The 19,229-nt window shown below is 38.5% G+C and overlaps 1 protein-coding gene across 1 annotated transcript in view; it reads left to right on the top strand.

The window, feature by feature from the left end:
- Nucleotides 1-19,229, top strand: part of LOC149313478 (vacuolar protein sorting-associated protein 54) — a 62,604-nt gene that overhangs the window by 40,846 nt on the left and 2,529 nt on the right. Inside the window, exons 15-24 of the mRNA XM_089519166.1 lie at nt 5,060-5,189; nt 7,076-7,257; nt 8,372-8,484; nt 10,625-10,688; nt 11,716-11,821; nt 13,736-13,823; nt 14,640-14,761; nt 16,738-16,818; nt 17,962-18,069; nt 18,715-18,809. Coding sequence (XP_089375292.1) covers nt 5,060-5,189; nt 7,076-7,257; nt 8,372-8,484; nt 10,625-10,688; nt 11,716-11,821; nt 13,736-13,823; nt 14,640-14,761; nt 16,738-16,818; nt 17,962-18,069; nt 18,715-18,809 — 1,089 coding nt within the window. The remainder of the gene's footprint in view (nt 1-5,059; nt 5,190-7,075; nt 7,258-8,371; nt 8,485-10,624; nt 10,689-11,715; nt 11,822-13,735; nt 13,824-14,639; nt 14,762-16,737; nt 16,819-17,961; nt 18,070-18,714; nt 18,810-19,229) is intronic.

The raw sequence follows: 19,229 nt of genomic DNA, 5'->3' as shown, positions 1-19,229 counted from the left end.
ACGTATAGCTACTTTTACTATGTTACTTTACTGTCTCTGGGGAAGGAAAGAGGATGTTACTCTATTGCCATCCTGTCCTTGGTGGGAGGAGACCAAATGCTGCAGCCTGTTTTGTTTATAATAAATTGCACCTGAAAGTTTTTAAAAATATTTTTCTTCTAGTGTATCTTGGCTTTGTTTTAGTTAAAGTGTTGGATTGGGATTTGGTACATTTTAAATCCCCAGTCCTCTGTAAAACTCATTGACCTAGTATCACAGCCTGATCAATCATACTGTCTTGCTGTGAATATAAAGTGTGGAGGAGAGTCTTGAACTCACTGGACAAAATGCAAGATACAGTCAGCCTTTCATATCTGTGGGGGTTGTGTTCAGACCCCCCCACACACACACACATATACTGATACCAAAGACTATGGCACCCCAAGACTTGCTGCTTTTAATGCCAGTGTGCCACATGTATGGCCATGCTTGTGCTACCATTCAGGAGAATGAGGTGGGGCCATCTGAGGATGCTCCAATCTGTGGATAGCAAACCTGTGGGTGGAGCAGACCTACAGTATAAACATAACATAAATAATATATTTTGTTTTTGTGTGCTTTTTAAGTAATTTCTTCTTTATGGTGATCCTATTGTGGGATTTTCTTGGCAAGTTTTGTTCAGAGTGGTTTTTCCTATTTCTTCTTCTGAGGCTGAGAGCGTGGGACTTGCTCAAGGTCACACAGTGGGTTTCCATGGCTAAGTGAGGATTTGGATCCTGGTCTCCAAAGTTATAGTCCAGTGCTTAAACCACAACACAATGCTGACTCTAAAATAATAATACTTTGATGTAGTCATTCATGTCTGACTTATTATTATTATTATTATTATTATTATTACTATTATTATTATGCTTTATTTATATAGTGCTGCCTATGGCATACATTCCACAAAATAATAGCATAATACATAGAAAATAATACATAATAATACAGGAAAGGGTTCAATAAAATAAGGTAGGCAACAAATTAAAAACATCAAATAACAATCACGCAATGCCTGGGAACGCTTCCGTGAACAGGATGGTCTTCAACTGAACATTCTTTTGAGGTAGAAAAGGTTCTTCTTTATGGTCTATTTGAAATCACACAGAAGGGTCTTGGCACCAGCACAGAAGCCCTCTCTGGAACCAAGAAGCTAAGCGATCTTTGGTGGGAACTCTGCCCCCCCCCCCATAGATGCCTTAATATCTCTTCTCTCACTTGCTAACTGCCCTCAAGTTGACCACAACTCATGGTGACCCTCTGGATGAAATATTTCCAAGATGCCATGTCCTCAACTGCTCTGCTCAGGCCCTGTATATTCAGGCCTGTGATTTCCCTAATTGAGTCTATTCATCTGGTGTGTACTCTGCCTTCTATTTTCCCAATCATTATTATCTTTTCTGATGAATCATGCTTTCTCATGGTGCAACCAATGTATGGCAGCCTCTGTTTCATAGAATCATAGAATTGGAAGAGACTACTAGGGCCATCCAGTCCAACCCCCTGCCATGCAGGAAATCACAATCAAAGCATCCCCACCAGATAGCCATCCAGCCTCTATTTAAAGACCTCTAAGGAAGGAGACTCCACTACACTCCGAGGGAGTATGTCCCACTGTCGAACAGCCCTTACTGTCAGAAAGTTCCTCCTAATGTTGAGGTGGAATCTCTCTTCCTGCAGCTTGCATCCATTGTTCTGGGTCTTGTTCCCTGGAGCAGCAGAAAACAAGCTTGCTCCCTCCTCAGCATGACATCCCTTCAAATATTTAAACAGGGCTCTTAACCTTCTCTTCTCCAGACTAAACATGCCCAGCTCCCTGAGTCGTTCCTCATAGGGCATGGTTTCCAGACCCTTCACCATTTTTCTCACCCTCCTTTGGATATGCTCCAGTTTCTCAACATCCTTTTTGAATTGTGGTGCCCAAAACTGGACACAATATTCCAGGTGGGGCCTGACCAAAGCAGAATAGAGTGGCACTATTACTTCCCTTGCTCTAGATACTATACTTCTATTGATGCAGCCTAAAATCCCATTGGCCTTGTTAGCTGCCGCATCGCACTGTTGGCTGATGTTCAACTTGTGGTCTACTTGGACTCCTAAATCTCTTTCACATGTAGTTTCATTCAGCCAGTGTCCCCCATCCTATATCTGTGCGTTTCATTTTTCCACCCTAAGTGTGGTACCTTACATTTCTTCGTGTTGAATTTCATTTTGTTAGCTCTGGACCAGCTTTCTAGTCTATTCAGGTCATTTTAAATTTTGATCCTGTCCTCTGGAGTATTAGCTATTCCTCCTAATTTAGTGTCATCTGCAAATTTGATGAGTACGCCCCCAATTCTGTCATCCAAGTCATTGATAAAGATGTTGAATAACACTGGCCCCAGGACATAGCCCTGTGAGACCCTACTGGTCACTTCTCTCTTTAAAAGGTTGATAATGGTTGATTAAAAAAAATTAAACCCACTGTTGTCCAACTCCATCTGTTGCCAAGTCTGTCTTCCAATCCTTTTTCCAAAGAAATAGGAACCTAATCCATCTGCCTAGACAGTCCCAGGCTTCCTATGATCTTTCTCAGGATTTATTCCCTTGCTCAGACCAAAACAGTTAGTACCTGTTTACACTACAGGTCACACTTTCTTAAACCTGCAGAAGCCTCTCCTGGCCAACAAAACCCTGTGGATGTTAGAGTCAGTCAGGTTTGTGCACTTCCCCACCTCCCACTGGCCAGTATGAACCATCTCCGGTGAGTTAACCCTTCCTACAACATAGACCCAGAGGCCTCTTCAGTTTGTCCCAGGGTCTCTACTATTGGTTGCCTTGTCATCAGGATTTTTTCATCCATGCATCTGGCAGGATTCAGCATCCAGACCTGGGAACCCTTCACATGATGGTTTGGAGAATTCAGCCCTTTCCGACCAGCTCTTAGATGTTTTGATGATGGTTTGTAAGGCTTCTACTAGAAGGACCTAGGATGCAAAATGTAGAAGATTCTTGACCTTCCTGAACAGGCACAATGTACTAAAATGTTCTGTTTTCTACAAGCCACCTTTTAGATGTTGGTTACATCTTAATCCTCTGGTTTGCCTTTTTCATCTATTAAGGTCTGTGTGGCTGCTATATCTTCAGGGTTGGCACCAAATATTGGTACATTGTTCCAGACCCTCTCATAAAAGATTGTTTCCATTGCTAAGGAGACCACGTGTGTCATCTCTCTCAGTAATGCTTCCTCTGCACAGTAGAGAAAGTAGACAAGTCTGCAAAAACGTATGCTACAACTTCTTTTCCTCAGACTTAAAGGTGCTACAAGATCCCTGTGCATGCTAGTACTTTCTCAGCTAATGAAACCACCTTTTCAACCGTTGACACCAGCTGTTATCCTTTGCTGTTGCTTAAAACTGTTTTTCTAATTGCAGTTACCTCCACTAGAGGAGCTAGTGAAGTTACTGCTGTTTGTGGAAACATCCATTATCTTGTTTTTAATGGGGACAAGGTAGTTTTGCAACCAGTTATTTCCTTTTTACTTAAGGTTGTATCCAGTTTTCATATGTACCAGAAATTGATATCGTTCATTTATGCAAAACTCTTCACCCTGCCTTAAGGTGCTCTTCACTCTTTAGATGTCAGAGCAGCTTATGCCTTTTATGAGTTTCAAATCTTCTCTTTCAGAAAAACTTTTTATCTGTTTGTAGTTTATGCAGGCCCTAAAAAGGGTTGTGTCGTTTCTTCTCAGAGTCTGTCCAAATGGGTGATGAGTACTGTCCTACTTGTTTATCCACTCTTAAACCTGAAGAATTTAGGACTCATTCCACTTGATTGGCAATGAGTTTCTGCCTCTGTTGTGTTCCTCCAAAGTGTACTTCTTTCCAAGCTCTTCTTCTCTCACCATAGATTGATGTATGGGGCCAGGGCTGGTGCCTCTTTTGGGTGGGTTGCCCTTTCTTCTATTTTTATTTGATGTGGATCATGCCTCTTAGTAAATGAGCTAGTCAGTCACCCATTTATGCTATTTTACGGAGATTGTGAAAAAGAAAAAAAAGGGGGCTGTATTTTTATATTTGTTGTTGTTATGTTTAGTTCTAACCCGCCTTTTCCCCAGATTGGGGCTCAAAGCTGCTTAGAACAATTTTAAAATATGTTAAAATGGCTATGTTTTTAAATGTTTTTACACTTCTAAAAATGGTGTTTTGATAAGATAACCTGCTTAGCTGTGTTTTAACTTCTCTATCTTCAGGTTTTTAGCTTCATCATGCTTTAGCCTTATAAGCTGCCCTGGCTTCCATGGCAGGATAAAGGCAGGACATAAATGCAATAAAATAAAATAAATAATACTGTTTCTGTTCCCAGTTCACTGATGAGTGTCTGCCTTATATTAACGTAATTCTCTCGAGCCTCTGAGGCAGCACAAGGCTGAGCCTCAGTGACTGTATATCACAGTGACTTCTATAGTAATTAAATATGTAGATTTTCCCTGATATGTTTAGTGGGAACATCTAGTGACTGTTTGGCACCATGATTTCTATAGTAATGGAATCTGTAGATTTTGCCTGACATGTTTAGTGGTTACATCTTGAATCATCTTTCTCTTGGAAGAACACATGCTGTCACTCAGCAAATTTCCAGTATTACACTACATGTTTTCTGATTATTTCATGTATAAATTTCTGTAAACACTAGTTTAAGATCCACATGAGGAGTAATTGGTCATCATTGTTTGTAATTGTTATACTTTATTCATTGCTTGTTCCAGCAGCAGGCAAAATCTACCAGATAGTGGCATGAAAATATGAAGTTGCTGATGTATATGATGTTGTTGTTGTTGTTGTTGTTGTTATTATTATTATTAACCTTTATTTATAAAGCGCTGTAAATTTACACAGCGCTGTACATACAGTCTTTTTAATTAGATGGTTCCCTGCCCTCAGGCTTACAATCTAAAAAGACATGACACATCTTTTCTTTGTTTTGAGTGGACTGATGGGGCCCTGTGTAATACCAGCTGCTATATAATATGGAATCATACTTTTCATATAATTTTCAGGATTGGTGAAGATATAAAGATGTCAGAATTGGAACTGGGTAGATTAGCAAACAACATCCAAGAACTCCTTTACAGTGCCTCTGATATTTGCCATGACCGATCTGTCAAGTTCCTCATGGCTAGAGCAAAAGTAAGTTCCTTACATACTTATATCCCAGAAAAAACTTCTTTTTAGTGAACATGAAAACAACCTTTATTTTCCGTGCAATTATAATTGGATTAGTTCTGGAAATTGTTCTGTAGAAATATGTACAATCAAACTGAATAGAAACAGTATTTGCTGGAAAGCAGTTAGTATTTTTATTTGCCTTTCAAAGCAAAGATACTCATGTCAGTTTACAACGTAAAACTTTAAAACAAAAACTAAAAATATAATTACAGCATTTAGTAACTACAACAGTACAGTATAACTTTTTTATATAAAACAATTAAAAGCACCATTAAGCAACCCCATTTTATGGTCTGTTTAAAAAACATTCAGGGAGGCATACTCACATGTTAGGATAGAGTATTTCATAAAGATGGGGTCACCACAGAAAAGACCCAGTCTCTCACATTTGCAGTCTAAAAGTTCTTACTGTCAGGTCTGTGAGCCAGACCCATTTAGATGATGATGATGATGATGATGATGATGATGATGATGATGATGATGATGATATAGTTCCAAGCCATTTAAGAATGAGAGGCAGCAGTTATCAGAATCCCATTAGTAATCAGTGCACACAAAGATCCCATCCCCATGCCTAGCAATTAGCCTTACCCCAAAGTGTGGAGTAGATATCTGTCTTTGTTAAGATCACAGTACAGTATGTGAGGAGAGGAATGTTAAGTCTTCTTTCCTAGCTGCAGTCTTAACAATCCCCACTCCCCTCCATAGAGTACACTGAGCCCTTGGTATCCACTGGGCATTTGGTTCGAGGACCTCCATGGATACCAAAATCCATGGATGCTCAAGTTCTATTAAATACCATGACATAGTAAAATGGTGTCCCATATGTAAAATGGCAAAATAAAGGTTTTCTTTTTGGAATTCATGCATTTTAAAATGTTTTCAAACTCTGGATCCTTGAATCCGAGGATAAAAACCCATGGATACAGAGGGATGACTGTAATTAAGCATAATGGCTGTGTGACAGCCATACACTAAACGGAAGGCTTAATTGGTAGGATCCTAACTGCGTAAGTGTTTCTCATCCAGTCGCTGATTAATTGTTGTTTCTCATTTAATTTGAATAAGTCAGCATATTAAGCTTTTTAAGTTGGTTACTGTTGTGAAATAAAAAGTATGATGTTAAAGACAAAATGTTAAGACTTAAATCCTGAAAACCTAAACTGAAATAATCTCTTAGCTTTGGGCACCTCTTCCCAACACTCCAAACGTAGCTACTGGATACCTAAAATAGGATGGCCCCTCTGCTATCCTGTTATCTTCTTGTAAACTGTAAAACGAGATAGAGGTTGGATAAAGAAGTGATAAAGGAAAGCCTGTTCCTGTTGAATGCCTGTGTTTCAAAAGTCTTAAACATATTAATGGGAAATTCTGTGCTGTATGGTCTTTAGAGATTTTAGTAATGGAAATAATTACTCTGTATACTTGTGTATAAGGCTAGAAATTTGAGTCAAAAAATTAACCCAAAAAGCCAGAGTCAACTTATCCACATGAATGTAAGTACTGCACTTTAACTCTTACTTTTTAAAAAAGAACCATCCTCTGGTGAAAGGCAAGAGTGTAATCTGTCTTGGAAGGACTAACCTCACTCTACTCTCTCATCCATCCAGCCTTTAGTATGAGCACAAACAGTTATGGCTGCTGGAATTTTGTTCTTAGGCATTGTTTTCCCTTGCTTCATTGTTTACATCCTTTTTTACATGCCCCTAAGTTTTACTCTTGACTTATCCATGGGTCATATCAAAATCCATAATTTTCGCCGCAAAATCTGCCCTTGACTTATACATGAGGCCAACTTATAGTTGAGTATATACGGTACAATATCACTGCCTCAATTTGATTTCTAGGATGGGTTCCTGGAGAAGCTGAATTCTACAGAGTTTGTTGCTCTTTCACGTCTGATGGAAACTTTCATCTTGGATACAGAACAGATCTGTGGTAGGAAGAGTATGTCATTGCGTGGTGCACTTCAGAGTCAAGCTAACAGATTTGTAAATAGATTCCATGATGAAAGAAAAACTAAACTCAGGTATATTTCTATGTGTATATTGTAATGTGATGCAATATGTTACACCCTTTGAAAACCTCCTCTTAATTTCTTTCTTGCATGAAGTGCAGAGTTACTCCTTAAATTGCATTTCTTTTTTGCATTCCATAACAAATTTTATATTAGAACCCCTGTTTTATATTAGAATCTTTATTTATATAAACCTTCCACATATAGAGTGTATATTTTCTGTGTTTCATATTCCCTGTACATTTTGAGTATATGTTTCCTATGTTTCACAATTAATATTTTGTAAAATCAAAATGTTTAAAAAAGATGTTTTATATATCCCAAAGACAGGGAAAACCAAATTGTAATTGCAGAAGGGTTCACCCCATTTGATTTTTCCAATATTGATGTGTTACAACATGGAGTTTAAATGGCTCTCATTGGCATTCGTATTGTGAAAGTGCAAAAAAAAATTATTGTGGCACAAAAGTTAAGAAAACAAAAACAAACTGGTACTTAGATCAGTTAAATCTTTTTCAGTGCCAGGTTGCAACACAACAACTGTGGAGACATCAAAGAGGTGTCAAGGCACTGTATGCATTTAATTCAAAGGATATCTTCCTATTTAGTTTACTTTCCCTTGGATTTTAATGTACCACATTTTACTTAATCTGGTAGATTTCTTGGGTAAACTGAAGCATATAAAGTATGCTATGTTCACATTAATTTCATGGGAGGGCTGAATAGATTGCTGCAACAACCTGGAGTCTGCTATATTTGGGAGGCTGGGGGCTTCTCACATGGTTTAGCCACTTTCAGTATAGCTGGTACTTTATTCTGAAAAAAGAGACACTATGATGGTGTCATTGAAATGACCCAACTTTACAGAGGAGGCTCCCCACACACGTAGATCATTGTACGTATGAACTCAGTGTAAGATTTGATCATCTGCCTGGAGTTTAAATCCTCATTGACTTTTGCCAATTCAGATCTCTGGAGAATCTGTCACTGCTTGTATTTGCATCAAATGAATCTTTTATGACTTCAGCTCCATGGAAATAATCTGCCAATCAATATAGACATAAAAGACTTTAAGGCCATTTATTATTATTTTTGTAAACCTTCTTTCTTTTATGTTTATTAATAGCCTTCTACTAGATAATGAGCGGTGGAAGCAGGCTGATGTTCCAGCAGAGTTTCAAGATCTTGTTGACTCGATATCAGATGGCAAGATTGCTTTACCAGAAAAAAAAACAGGAGGTGGGTCTGAACTAAATTAAAGGTGATTGGATTAAGACTTGTATGTTGACTGTTGACTTTGTGTTTTGTTTTTTACCTTGTTGTGTATCCAGATTTGGCATGTCATAATGATGGGTGGGGTTGAAAAGAGCGCCATTCCCTAAGCCTAATCTTGTAGAATTTCCATCTAGTGGGTAGAAGAATCCTTACTGTTGTTTCCAGTCTGAAGTCAGAAGTAACAGTAGGAGAGCACACCCCTTGCTATAGTATTCAGGATCAAGAGCAGCATGTAATGTGCAGTGCCAGTGCAGACACTACTGGCACTTACAGGAACTAGCAAAATTCACAGCTGTCTTTGCCTTTTGTCCTATACACAGTGTGTATACTCAGCCAACTCCTGTAAGTGCCAGATGACTGTGTTTTGCAGCTCCTCCCTCTTTACCATGTGGTAAATTGGAGCTTCAACTAGCACTTCATTAGTGTCCGATTACCTTAAGTAACATGGCTACTCCTCCATACCAGGTGATAGAGGATCTGTGGGGGGCAATCCTCCCACTCCCACTCTTAATGTCACCATTAATCTGTACATGTTGGACCTGATCATACATCCAGCCCTTCATATCTGTGGATGTTCCATTCCGGACACCACCACCACCCATGAATGGCAAATTCCACAGGACCTCAAGTCCATTTCTCTTCAATGGCGGCGGTATGTGTGCACAGATGCTTTGGCACAGCCATGTGCATGCACCACCTTTGAGGAGAATGCGGTGGGGCCATCTACAAATGCTCCAACCTGTGGATGCCAAGCCCGTGGATAGAAAGAGCTAACTAGTTAGCATGGAGAGAGAAACAACTGGATTGATTTAAATGAAATTAATTTCATAGTGCTTGAATGTGTAGAAAGAACTTTCAAATTACATCAGTAAATCCCACTAGATAGACTATTTTTTTTTGGGGGGGGGGGGGGGAACTATCTAAATTTTCTACATAAGTCCAGAATGTCAACAACCCAAGCGTGTGGGATTTCTTGTTTCTACGGAATAGCTGCTCCACAATTGAATGCGCTGTCCTTAAGGTAACACATGATACTGACAAAATTCTTGTTAGCATGATGTGTAGAAGTCAGCGCCATATGTGGGATGCTCCTCAGTCAATTTTAATGTGTGCACTTTGTGAAAGTGTTCCTGCAATTACACAGTGGAGGGATTGGATTAGTATGGTGGGAGAAAACCTGCCCAATGAGCATGTGGTTGATCTAACTTTTTCTCAGCTATCTCAAACAGTGTCCCATTGAAGCTCATGTAAGATCCTGTCTTTAAAACCCCGTTTTGGGAACTGGCTTTGTATATAAATGGGTGGATAGAATCAATCATTTTTTCCATCTTTCTAACCATTAATATTTACATTGGCAGCAGATTCTTTCTAGCCATCTGGCATTCTTTTTCCTTCTCCATTATTTGGTTTTGCAAATAAGTGCTAAAGCATAGCATCCATGTCTCCTGAAGTTATAAACAATCTGTTTTCCATGTAGTTTGATCTGCCATAGTGAAATAAACGATCCCACTCCTTATATTTGGCATTCAAGACAGGTTGCCAGTCTTCAAGAGAATGTTGAGATAGGAATTAAGTATGTGACCTGTAAGATACTATGGGTGATTTTGAGGTGGTATGAGTTGAATGGTGATACTTCTCAAAAGTAAATGGAAGCAGGAAGTTGAGGAATGAAAAAAAGAGTAATTTACATTCCCCTATTCTACATTCTCTGGCACCATGACGGGTAATCCCCATCGTGTTGTAAATATCTCCAATTTTTTTACTAGACTGCAAAACTATTGACTGATTTATTGGAGGCTTGCAGAAGAGAGAGCTTTTTGCAGTAGCCTGCAACCCTTCTTTGTAGAAGGAGGCGTTCTTGTCCTGGCAACCAACTTGAATTTTGCACTGAGCACACAAGAGCAATGAGCATACTTCTTCTCTTCTCCCTCAACATCCTCACTTGCCAGCATGGAATTCCATGTATTTCCCTACCTACAGTTCTTTGTCACCTCTAATCACTATGCTAAAATTTAACGGCAAGCCTGTTTTTATTGACAGTTTCTAGTGTTTTTGCATTGTGTTTAATTTTAACTTTTTTTTAAAAAAATGTTCAATTGTCTAGCACCTGAGGAAAGAAAGCCAACTGACTTCTTGGTTGTTGATGGACAAAAATATGCTGTAGTTGGGTAAGGTGTACTTTTTATAATTTATGACAAGTTATTTGTTGCATAGTCATTTTGAATATTAAAAGATTACAGGTTTTCATAAAAATGAAGACTAAGCAGAGTAAGCTTCTTGTGTATAATTAACTTTTTAAAGACAAAACCTCTGCAAATGTTAGCCATATATTTACATTAACCATCTAAAAGAAGGAAACTCTAATCAGACCTACGACCCGAGGACCTCACTGCCACCATCCATACTTGTCAAGGCCTCATCAGTCGAACCTTTGGTTTAAAGGGTGAGGCCAATTCTGCGCACGCTGCGCTCCACCAGAAAAATCCATTGCACAGGCTCGAAGGATACATCCAACATCATCAGTGCGCTTGTAGAAAGCACGGATGAGTCCTTCCTGAATCTTTGTTCACGAAGTAAAGCCAAGAAGCATGAAAAGTAGTGTAGCTGTTGTTACTGGCCTCTTGTATTGGTGATCATGCCCAAGCCTTTGCAGCCATACCATATAGAAATCTCACCATTGTTTATAGTCAGATGTGTAGTAGTTGCAGTCGTATACTTTGTTAAAACAGCCTTGTTGCCCTAGTGCCTGTTGGCCTAAATCCTGTTGTTAGTTCTGACAAGAATAAAGCCATTGAATCAAGGGGATTTTCCTATGTGTGAACTCGCCATTCAACAATTGATTGAATGTGGTTATTCTCTTGGGACTAACTAGCAGGATGCCAGCCAGTGAGTCTTTCTGCAGCAGAAAAATATATTCCTTCAAGAATATGTCAGTAGTTACTACTTGTGACCCTCCCTAAAAAAGAGCATCTCTGCCATTGACCATTAAAATCAGTAGAGGGTTCACATTTAAATTGGAGGAATATCAATTGAACTTACATGGTGCATTGTAGAAAATGTTAGCCAATGTTGTTCATAAAACAGCAAATGTGAGAAAGAATAAGTTACCGTTAAGGCATTTTAGAAATGTGAATTGGATGACCTGTGGGCTTATGATGTGGTCTGAAATCATGTGTTCAATTCTTTATTTTTCAGGACAGTGTTGTTGTTAATTAGAATCATCCTTGAGTACTGCCAGTGTGTGGATAATATCCCTTCAATAGCTACTGACATGCTTACTCGCCTATCTGATTTACTGAAGGTACAGCTCTCTCAGATGTGTTGTAAAATGCAAGGAATAATTATTTATTTAGTATCTATTTTTATATCCTACCTTTCCTCCAGTGGGTTCAAAGCTTTCCTCATCACCTCTTTATCCTGATCTTCCCCTCAAGGGTAGGTCAGGCTTAGAGAGACTGTTTTGCCAAGGGTCATGCCTTGAATTTCATGATGTACCTTATATTTTTAATTAAAATGTTCACATAACTTTTTAATTAGTTTAAATAGGTATGTTAGCAACCTTGGGAGATACAGCTTGATAACTTAACATCTGAAAGCACAGAACTTTGAACTCTTCAGTGCACAAGACAAGGCTAACAAGAAAGCTTTCTGTGCATTTGTTCACCTTGTTAGGCAAGGTTTCTCATTATAAACTCCATAGGACCTTCAAATCTCTGTAGAACCTTCAGGATTTCAGATTTATTCTTTTAAAAACAATTATGCAGATGTCCTCCCCTGGTTTTGCCATTCAGCAGTTTGAGTGCTAGCTCTAATTATTGGAGTGCATGTTGGTGAATTGTTCCTTCAATAATGGAATATGTAGATGAATAATCTGTGTGTCCTTCCTTTCTCCCTGCCAGGTGGACAGCTTCAATTGCACAGGTTAAACCACAAATTAACCCAAAAAATAAAATAAAGGACAATGGTAATCCACAGCCAAATAGATTGAAAGCCCTGTTTTGTGCTTTTATGGTCCTTTGACTCAATCAAGCTGATAAATAGCGATAAGGAAAAGATAGCAAGTGTTCGGGTGTTTTTCAGTTTTTCAGAAGCTGTTTTTCCCCTTGATTTTAGCATGAATGAAATTATGTCTATGAATATCCAGTTAATATAAATTAAATGCTATTGGCATGGCACCCTTCCTTGTTTTAAATACATATGTTAATTTAATCTGCTGCTCACAACTCGATAACAGTCATTGTCTCATCCTTCATAAAGGAAATTAAGCCCAACAGAGTCATAATCAAGCAGTTATTACCAGAGGGGTCAGTGAGGTTCCTCCATTTTTTAAAAGATAGAATTCTGCAAGCAACAAAACAAAACATTTTCCCTTGGTATTCCTTAAATCTGTCCAGATGGGGGAAGTCTGTTGCAAGGTGGAGGACTGTGATATTATTGGCACACTCCCCTGACACACTTTCCCCAAGTATATATTTGTGCATAGCATCTCACATTTATATGGAGGTCTGTATAGATAGAGCTCAAAGTCCAAAACCTCATGTTCTTTACACTAGAATATTTCAAAAATGGTATGGATGGTACAGCCTCTGTGCAGCTAGTGTTACATCTTTATAGAAAGTCTGGGTGCTTACAGGCTGGATGTTAAGACATACAGGTGTGAAATAAGGAAAATCAGAATCTTTAAGGAGGAGTTACCAATGGGGGGATCATCTATAATTAATTTCAGGTATACCATAAAGAACTAGAAAGGAAATAGTACAGAACCGTAAAGTAGCTGGTTGGTAGGTGCCAGTATGGACAACTTCAGTGTAAGGTTTTACATGTCTAACCGACTTGAGTTTTTTTGTGTGGTGTAATGAATGAAAAGGCATGCTTAGTAAAATAAAAAAAGTTGCATATTAGTCAGTATCTAATAATAATAATTAATAATAAGAATAATTTGTTTTATTTATATACCGCTATTCCAAAGATCATAGCGGTGAACAGCAAGTAAGCTAATTAGCAAGTAAGCTAATTTGCCCCCAACAGTCTGGGTACTCATTTTAGCTCCCTCCTCGGAAGGATGCAAGCCTGAGTCGAGCTTGGGCCCTTTTGCTGGTCTTGAACTCGCAACCTTGTGGTTTCAAGTGAATGGCTGCAGTACAGGCATTTAACCACTGCGCCACCAGGGCTCCATCTCGGTCTTATGTGACTCCTTTCTCTCTTTTTCGTGCAGTATTTTAACTCAAGAAGTTGTCAGCTGGTGCTTGGAGCAGGCGCATTGCAAGTGGTTGGCTTGAAAACAATAACTACCAAAAATTTAGGTATGAAACAAACTATGAAATGTTTTGTGATCATGTAATCTCCACTTAATTGTCCAAAAAGAAGCTTTCCACAGATTGCAGCCTTTCAGGGTTGTACTTTTGAATTTTGGCTTGTGTTATTAATTTATTAATAAATTAATTTACTAATTTCTTTATGGGGAGTAGAGAGAAGAATTTACATGTGTTATTATAATTCTTCATAATAAATTTTAAAATTCAGCTTCTAAAATAGGTGCCTTCTAACAAAGGTCCAAAGCACACAACAGAAATAATCCAGTTTGAGATCGTTTTAAAATGCCCTGGCTCCCAGGAATTCTGGGAACTGTGGTTTTTTGAGACATTTAGCCTTCACTGTCAGAGAGCTCTGGTGCAACAATAAACTGCAGTTCCTGGCACTGAGCCAGGGCAGTTAAAACGGTCTCAAACTGGATTATTTCTGCAGTGTGTTTAGGACCTAAGACATCTTTCAGTTGATAATTTACATGCTGGCTCAGCAAGCCACAGGTTTTTACTGTTAATGGATTTTGAAAATGACAGTGGGCCCTTGGTATCCACTGGGATTTGGTTCCAGGACACACCATAGATACTCAAACCCCATTATATACAGTGGCTGAGTAAAATTGTGTCCCTTATATAAAATGGCAAAATCCAGGTTTACTTTTAGGTTTGGCTTTTTTTTAAAAAAAAATGGTTTTAAGCCATGGATAAGGAAGCTGTGAATACAGAGGGCTGGCTTTTTATTTTACAGCTTCCATAGGAGAAGACTCTTGTTATACTAACAGTTTTTCTATATTTACTTTCTCCTTTTTCTTGCAGCCCTCTCCTCACGCTGCCTTCAACTCATAGTGCACTACATTCCTGTTATCAGAGCACACTTTGAAGCTCGCCTGCAACCCAAACAGTTCAGCATGCTTAGACATTTTGACCACATTACTAAGGTAGGCAAAGACAAAGTAACTTTCATTGAGGTCCAGGCAGACTCTGTCTCATATGTGGAAGTTACTTTGCTGCTGTTAATGGAGCTGAAATTTTATTGCCTGTGTTTTACTACTGGACCAACTAGTGTGTCCCTGTTGGTTCTCCCCAGTGTCTTGTGATACCATAAACCATTCTATCTGTTTGGGATGCCTCGCTGTGATGGGACCTGCACGCACTGTTTTACAATCGTTTCTGTCCTTGAAGGGGTGAACTCAAAAAGTGGTACTGGGTGGTGCTATTTGACACCCTGGTTCTTTGGCCTGTAGGATTCGTGAGTGCTTGATTCTTAACTCCATGATATTTAATGAAACTATAGTGGGCCCTTGGTATCCACTGCGGTTTGGTTCCAGGGGAACTCCCCCAGTCAAAACCAAGATCTATGGATGCTCAAATCCCATTATATACAGTGAGGTAGAAAATGATATCCCTTGTATAAATGCCAAAATCACGGTTTGTTTTCTGGATTTTTTTAAATCAAGTCATGGATGGTTGACTCCGTGGATGCAAAATCCATGGATATGACGGATCAGCTGTACTAGGAGAGGTTATTTGGAGATTAGGGCTCATTAGTACCCTGAACTCTCCTTTCCAAAATAATAGTAATTCTTTATTATGCTTCAGACGCCCAACAAATGCAGATTCACAACTTGTAAAATAAAGAGCACAAAGAGCAATTGGTTAATTTATACAGACAGAGCTTATTTGAGACGTTTTTCTCTAATACAAAAGTTAACTATTATCTGATCCTGACAGCCTCAGACAAAAACTTGGCAACAGTCAGTCACACTGGGAACCTTATCTTCTAGTAAGAATTTAACATAATATTGGGCTGATTTTCCTGGTAGATTTGCCATTAATGGATTAATCATATCTTGTTGAGCATGTTTGTAGAATCCACAAGACAAGAGAATGTGCCTCATGGATTCTACTTCCTGGGTACTGCCGGGACATAATCTTGAAGTATAAGGGATAATGGCAAATCTACTTTAGAGCATTTCAGAAGGAAAAATATGCAAAATATGCAGAGGGAAAAGCATTAAATCTGGTCTTGGTAAAAAGTCAACATTAACAACAGTCAAATTCTTTAAATACTTGGGTAGATGTATTGTAGGCTCAATGCAGTTAGTGAAAAGGATGATTTTCAATGAGAAGTTGATGTTTCCTTCGTCCTTCTGAAACAGCCAAAATCCCTCCACCATTTACCATAGAACCACAGGAACTCCACGGCCCGGGACAATTTGATGCTTGATGGTGAACGGGATGATTGCAGAAGCTTCTGGTTATGTCTCCATAGCCAGACACAAAATTAATACATCTTCTGCTGAGACTTCCAGAGAACCCCAGCAGACCTGAAGATTGAATCACTTTGCATCTGGCTATGGGGACTTTATCATACGCTTCTCTGGTGATCTCCCACTCTCAAGCAGGCAATGAATGGCTATGGGAGGGGAGATTCAGTGACTCTTCAGTGGCTCTAAATCTAGTAAGGGTATGTGATTGGTCTGATTGGCCACACAGGATTCCAGCGAAGGAGTGTGTTTGGACAGTTAAATCTGATGCATGTGTCCTGCCATCTCAATTGGCTTTCTGTATCCATGGCTTCTTTATCCACAGATTCAACCATCCATGGCTTGAAATTTTTAAAAAATAAATAAATTCCAAAAAGCAAAACTTGATTTTGCCATTTTCTATAAGGGACACTATTTTATTTGCAAACCACCTTGAGTCCTATGTTGAGGGAAAGGTGGGATATAAATTGTCTGAATGAATCAACAGTATTTATTGGTTGTAAAAGGAGGGCTGCAGGAAAGCACAGCACCACTGCTCCTTGTTTGTTTCATTGTTTTTTCATGACTTCCAGATATATTCATTAGGAAATAAACCCTTGCATGAATTAGGTTATAAATGTAAATAACAAATACACTTTTATTTCCAGGATTATCATGATCACATAGCGGAAATTTCAGCAAAGCTTGTAGCCATAATGGATAGTTTATTTGACAAGCTGCTCTCTAAGGTAATGAGTTTTAAAATGCCTTTATTAACATATAAGTTCTTCATTTTAAGTAGATTTTAATATAGTGACAAAATCTCTGTTTTCTTTGTTCAGGTGTATAAACTACTAGGCTTTATCAAGTGATTAGTATATGCATTTTTCATACAATATGGTGCTAATTTGTTGCACTATCATTGCAATTCTACACAAGTCACATTGGGTAGACCAGTTAGTGGCCCCTATATCCTATATTCTGTCACTGTAAATTAGGAGAGGACAATAACCACTCTGAAAACACACGCTATGGACTTTATCACACTAGCGAGATTCTGTGGGAAAACGGGAGTTAAATGAGATTTAAAGCAAAGAAAACCCAGAAATGCCCAAAGTTTATCAAACGACATCACAGTTAACATGAAATAATGCAAAGTTAATCCAAAAGCAAAGCAGAGAAAACTGGCAGCTTTTTACTTTTGAAACAAGTTGAAAGTAAAAAAAGCTGCTGTTTTTCTCTGCTTTGCGTTTGGATTAACTTCACGTTATTTCACTTGGGCAGTCCCCTAATGTTATAAACTCCCTAAATTTGCAAGATTTGTTTAAATTCGAATGTACTTTAAATTGCGTTTTAACTCTCATTTTCCCGCGGGATCTCGCTAGTGTGATAAAGCTCTGTATTCTGTGTAGAAGCTGCATTTGCAATAATTATTTAAGGGGGCGCTTACTGTTAAAAAATTGTAAGAATGGAAAAGGTGACTTGCTTTCAAGTTTTGTGCATGCTAGTGATTACATTAGATATAGTCAGCATATTAATTATTTAAAACTATATTTAGGAATGAGAAGCTTGAACAATAAGCAGGAAAAGAACATTAACAAGTTTCTGCTCTTAAGGAGAATTCTCATTGCTGTGACCTAAATCTAATTGTTAGTCCCAGCTATCATAAACTGGTTGTTTTCAGTTAGAATCTGATAAATCAGCACTTATGTAAATTCCATTGATTCAGTAGTCTAATCTAGGAAGGCCTAATAATTTGACCCCTGTAAAGATTCAGTGCTTCCTGAATCTTTGTTCACGAAGCAAAGCCAGAGAGAGAGAGAGAGTAAACAAAATGGTAGCTGAAATATATCAGCCCCAGTCTCTAATACCTCCCCTGTCTGTATTTCCAGTATGAAGTGAAAGCGCCTGTTCCTTCGACATGCTTCAGGAACATATGTAAACAGATGGCAAAGATGCATGAAGCAATATATGACCTTCTTCCTGAGGAACAAACACAGGTAAGCCATTTTGAGTGGTTTTTCTTCTTGTTAATACTGTAATAATGTGCATATGCTCTCAGTTGTTGAAGTTTCAACAGGCAATTGCTGAATTCCACAAATGATGCCTGCACTTAGTGTTTTCCACATGAGGGGAGGATCACAGCTCATTTTAAGTCAACAAGGTCTTAAGTATTGGGCCAATGTTTTGCACAAGTAGAATCCAGCATTGGCATTGAATAACCTGTAACATTTAATACTAGATTACTGAAAACAGGGATTAAAATGGGAAGATTTTTTGCTCTGAATCTGTTATTTATTGATAAAGTGCCATCTGTGTACATTCCTTTTCATAAAGAACTTGTTTGGCAAGTTTTACCCCTAGAAGGTAGATGATCTAAAACAGGTATGTGGCAACAACAGAAGAAATGGAAGTAAGGAAGGGTGGTATGGTGCCCTAGGCATTATTCCAAAGAGCTATTATTTATGATGTGGTCCTTAGTTTCTGTGCTGTGAGTGCACTGTGACTCATGGATGAGATGGTGGCTCTGTACATTAATCTGATTACACTTCAAGGATACACAGAGTGGTAACACTTGTATGGTGGGATTATTTTTTGTATAAACATAAAATAAGCTTTGTTAACAACTTTACATTGCGTTCTAGGTGTTGTTTTTAAGAATTAATGCAAGCTACAAGCTTCATTTGAAGAGGCAGTTGGCTCACTTAAATGTAGTCAATGATGGAGGACCTCAAAATGGGTATGTAACACAGTTTTTCAAGTAGAGATGCTCTCTACTGGGGGGGTGTCTTGGTTTTGGTAAGATCTGGTCCAAGACAAAAACAGTAATGTTGTTGGCACTAACATTACATCCCAAAATAAAAAGTAAGTTCTACCCTGGGATTAAGACTTCATTTGTATCCTAATTACAGACTATGGGTTAATTATATCTGGTAAAGTCGAGAGATTGTGCCTGCAATTGATGACTTTTTAAAAACCACTGACAGATGGAACAGGGGCAGAGTGGAAGCCTAATGACATACACCCTTGAAGCTTTAAATCTGGCCTCATTTGGGAAGAAGATAGGGTGATAAACTGATAAGTAGCTTGAATATTTGTACACCAGCCTTTCTCTGTAGAATTGCAGTCCTTTACCTTTAACAAGGATACCCATAGGCCT

Source organism: Sceloporus occidentalis, unplaced genomic scaffold (genome assembly GCF_023333645.1).
Source record: "Sceloporus occidentalis isolate IW3139 unplaced genomic scaffold, rSceOcc1.0.p SCAF_4, whole genome shotgun sequence".
NCBI classification, from domain to species: domain Eukaryota; kingdom Metazoa; phylum Chordata; class Lepidosauria; order Squamata; family Phrynosomatidae; genus Sceloporus; species Sceloporus occidentalis.
This window is presented reverse-complemented; position numbering and strand designations above follow the sequence as displayed.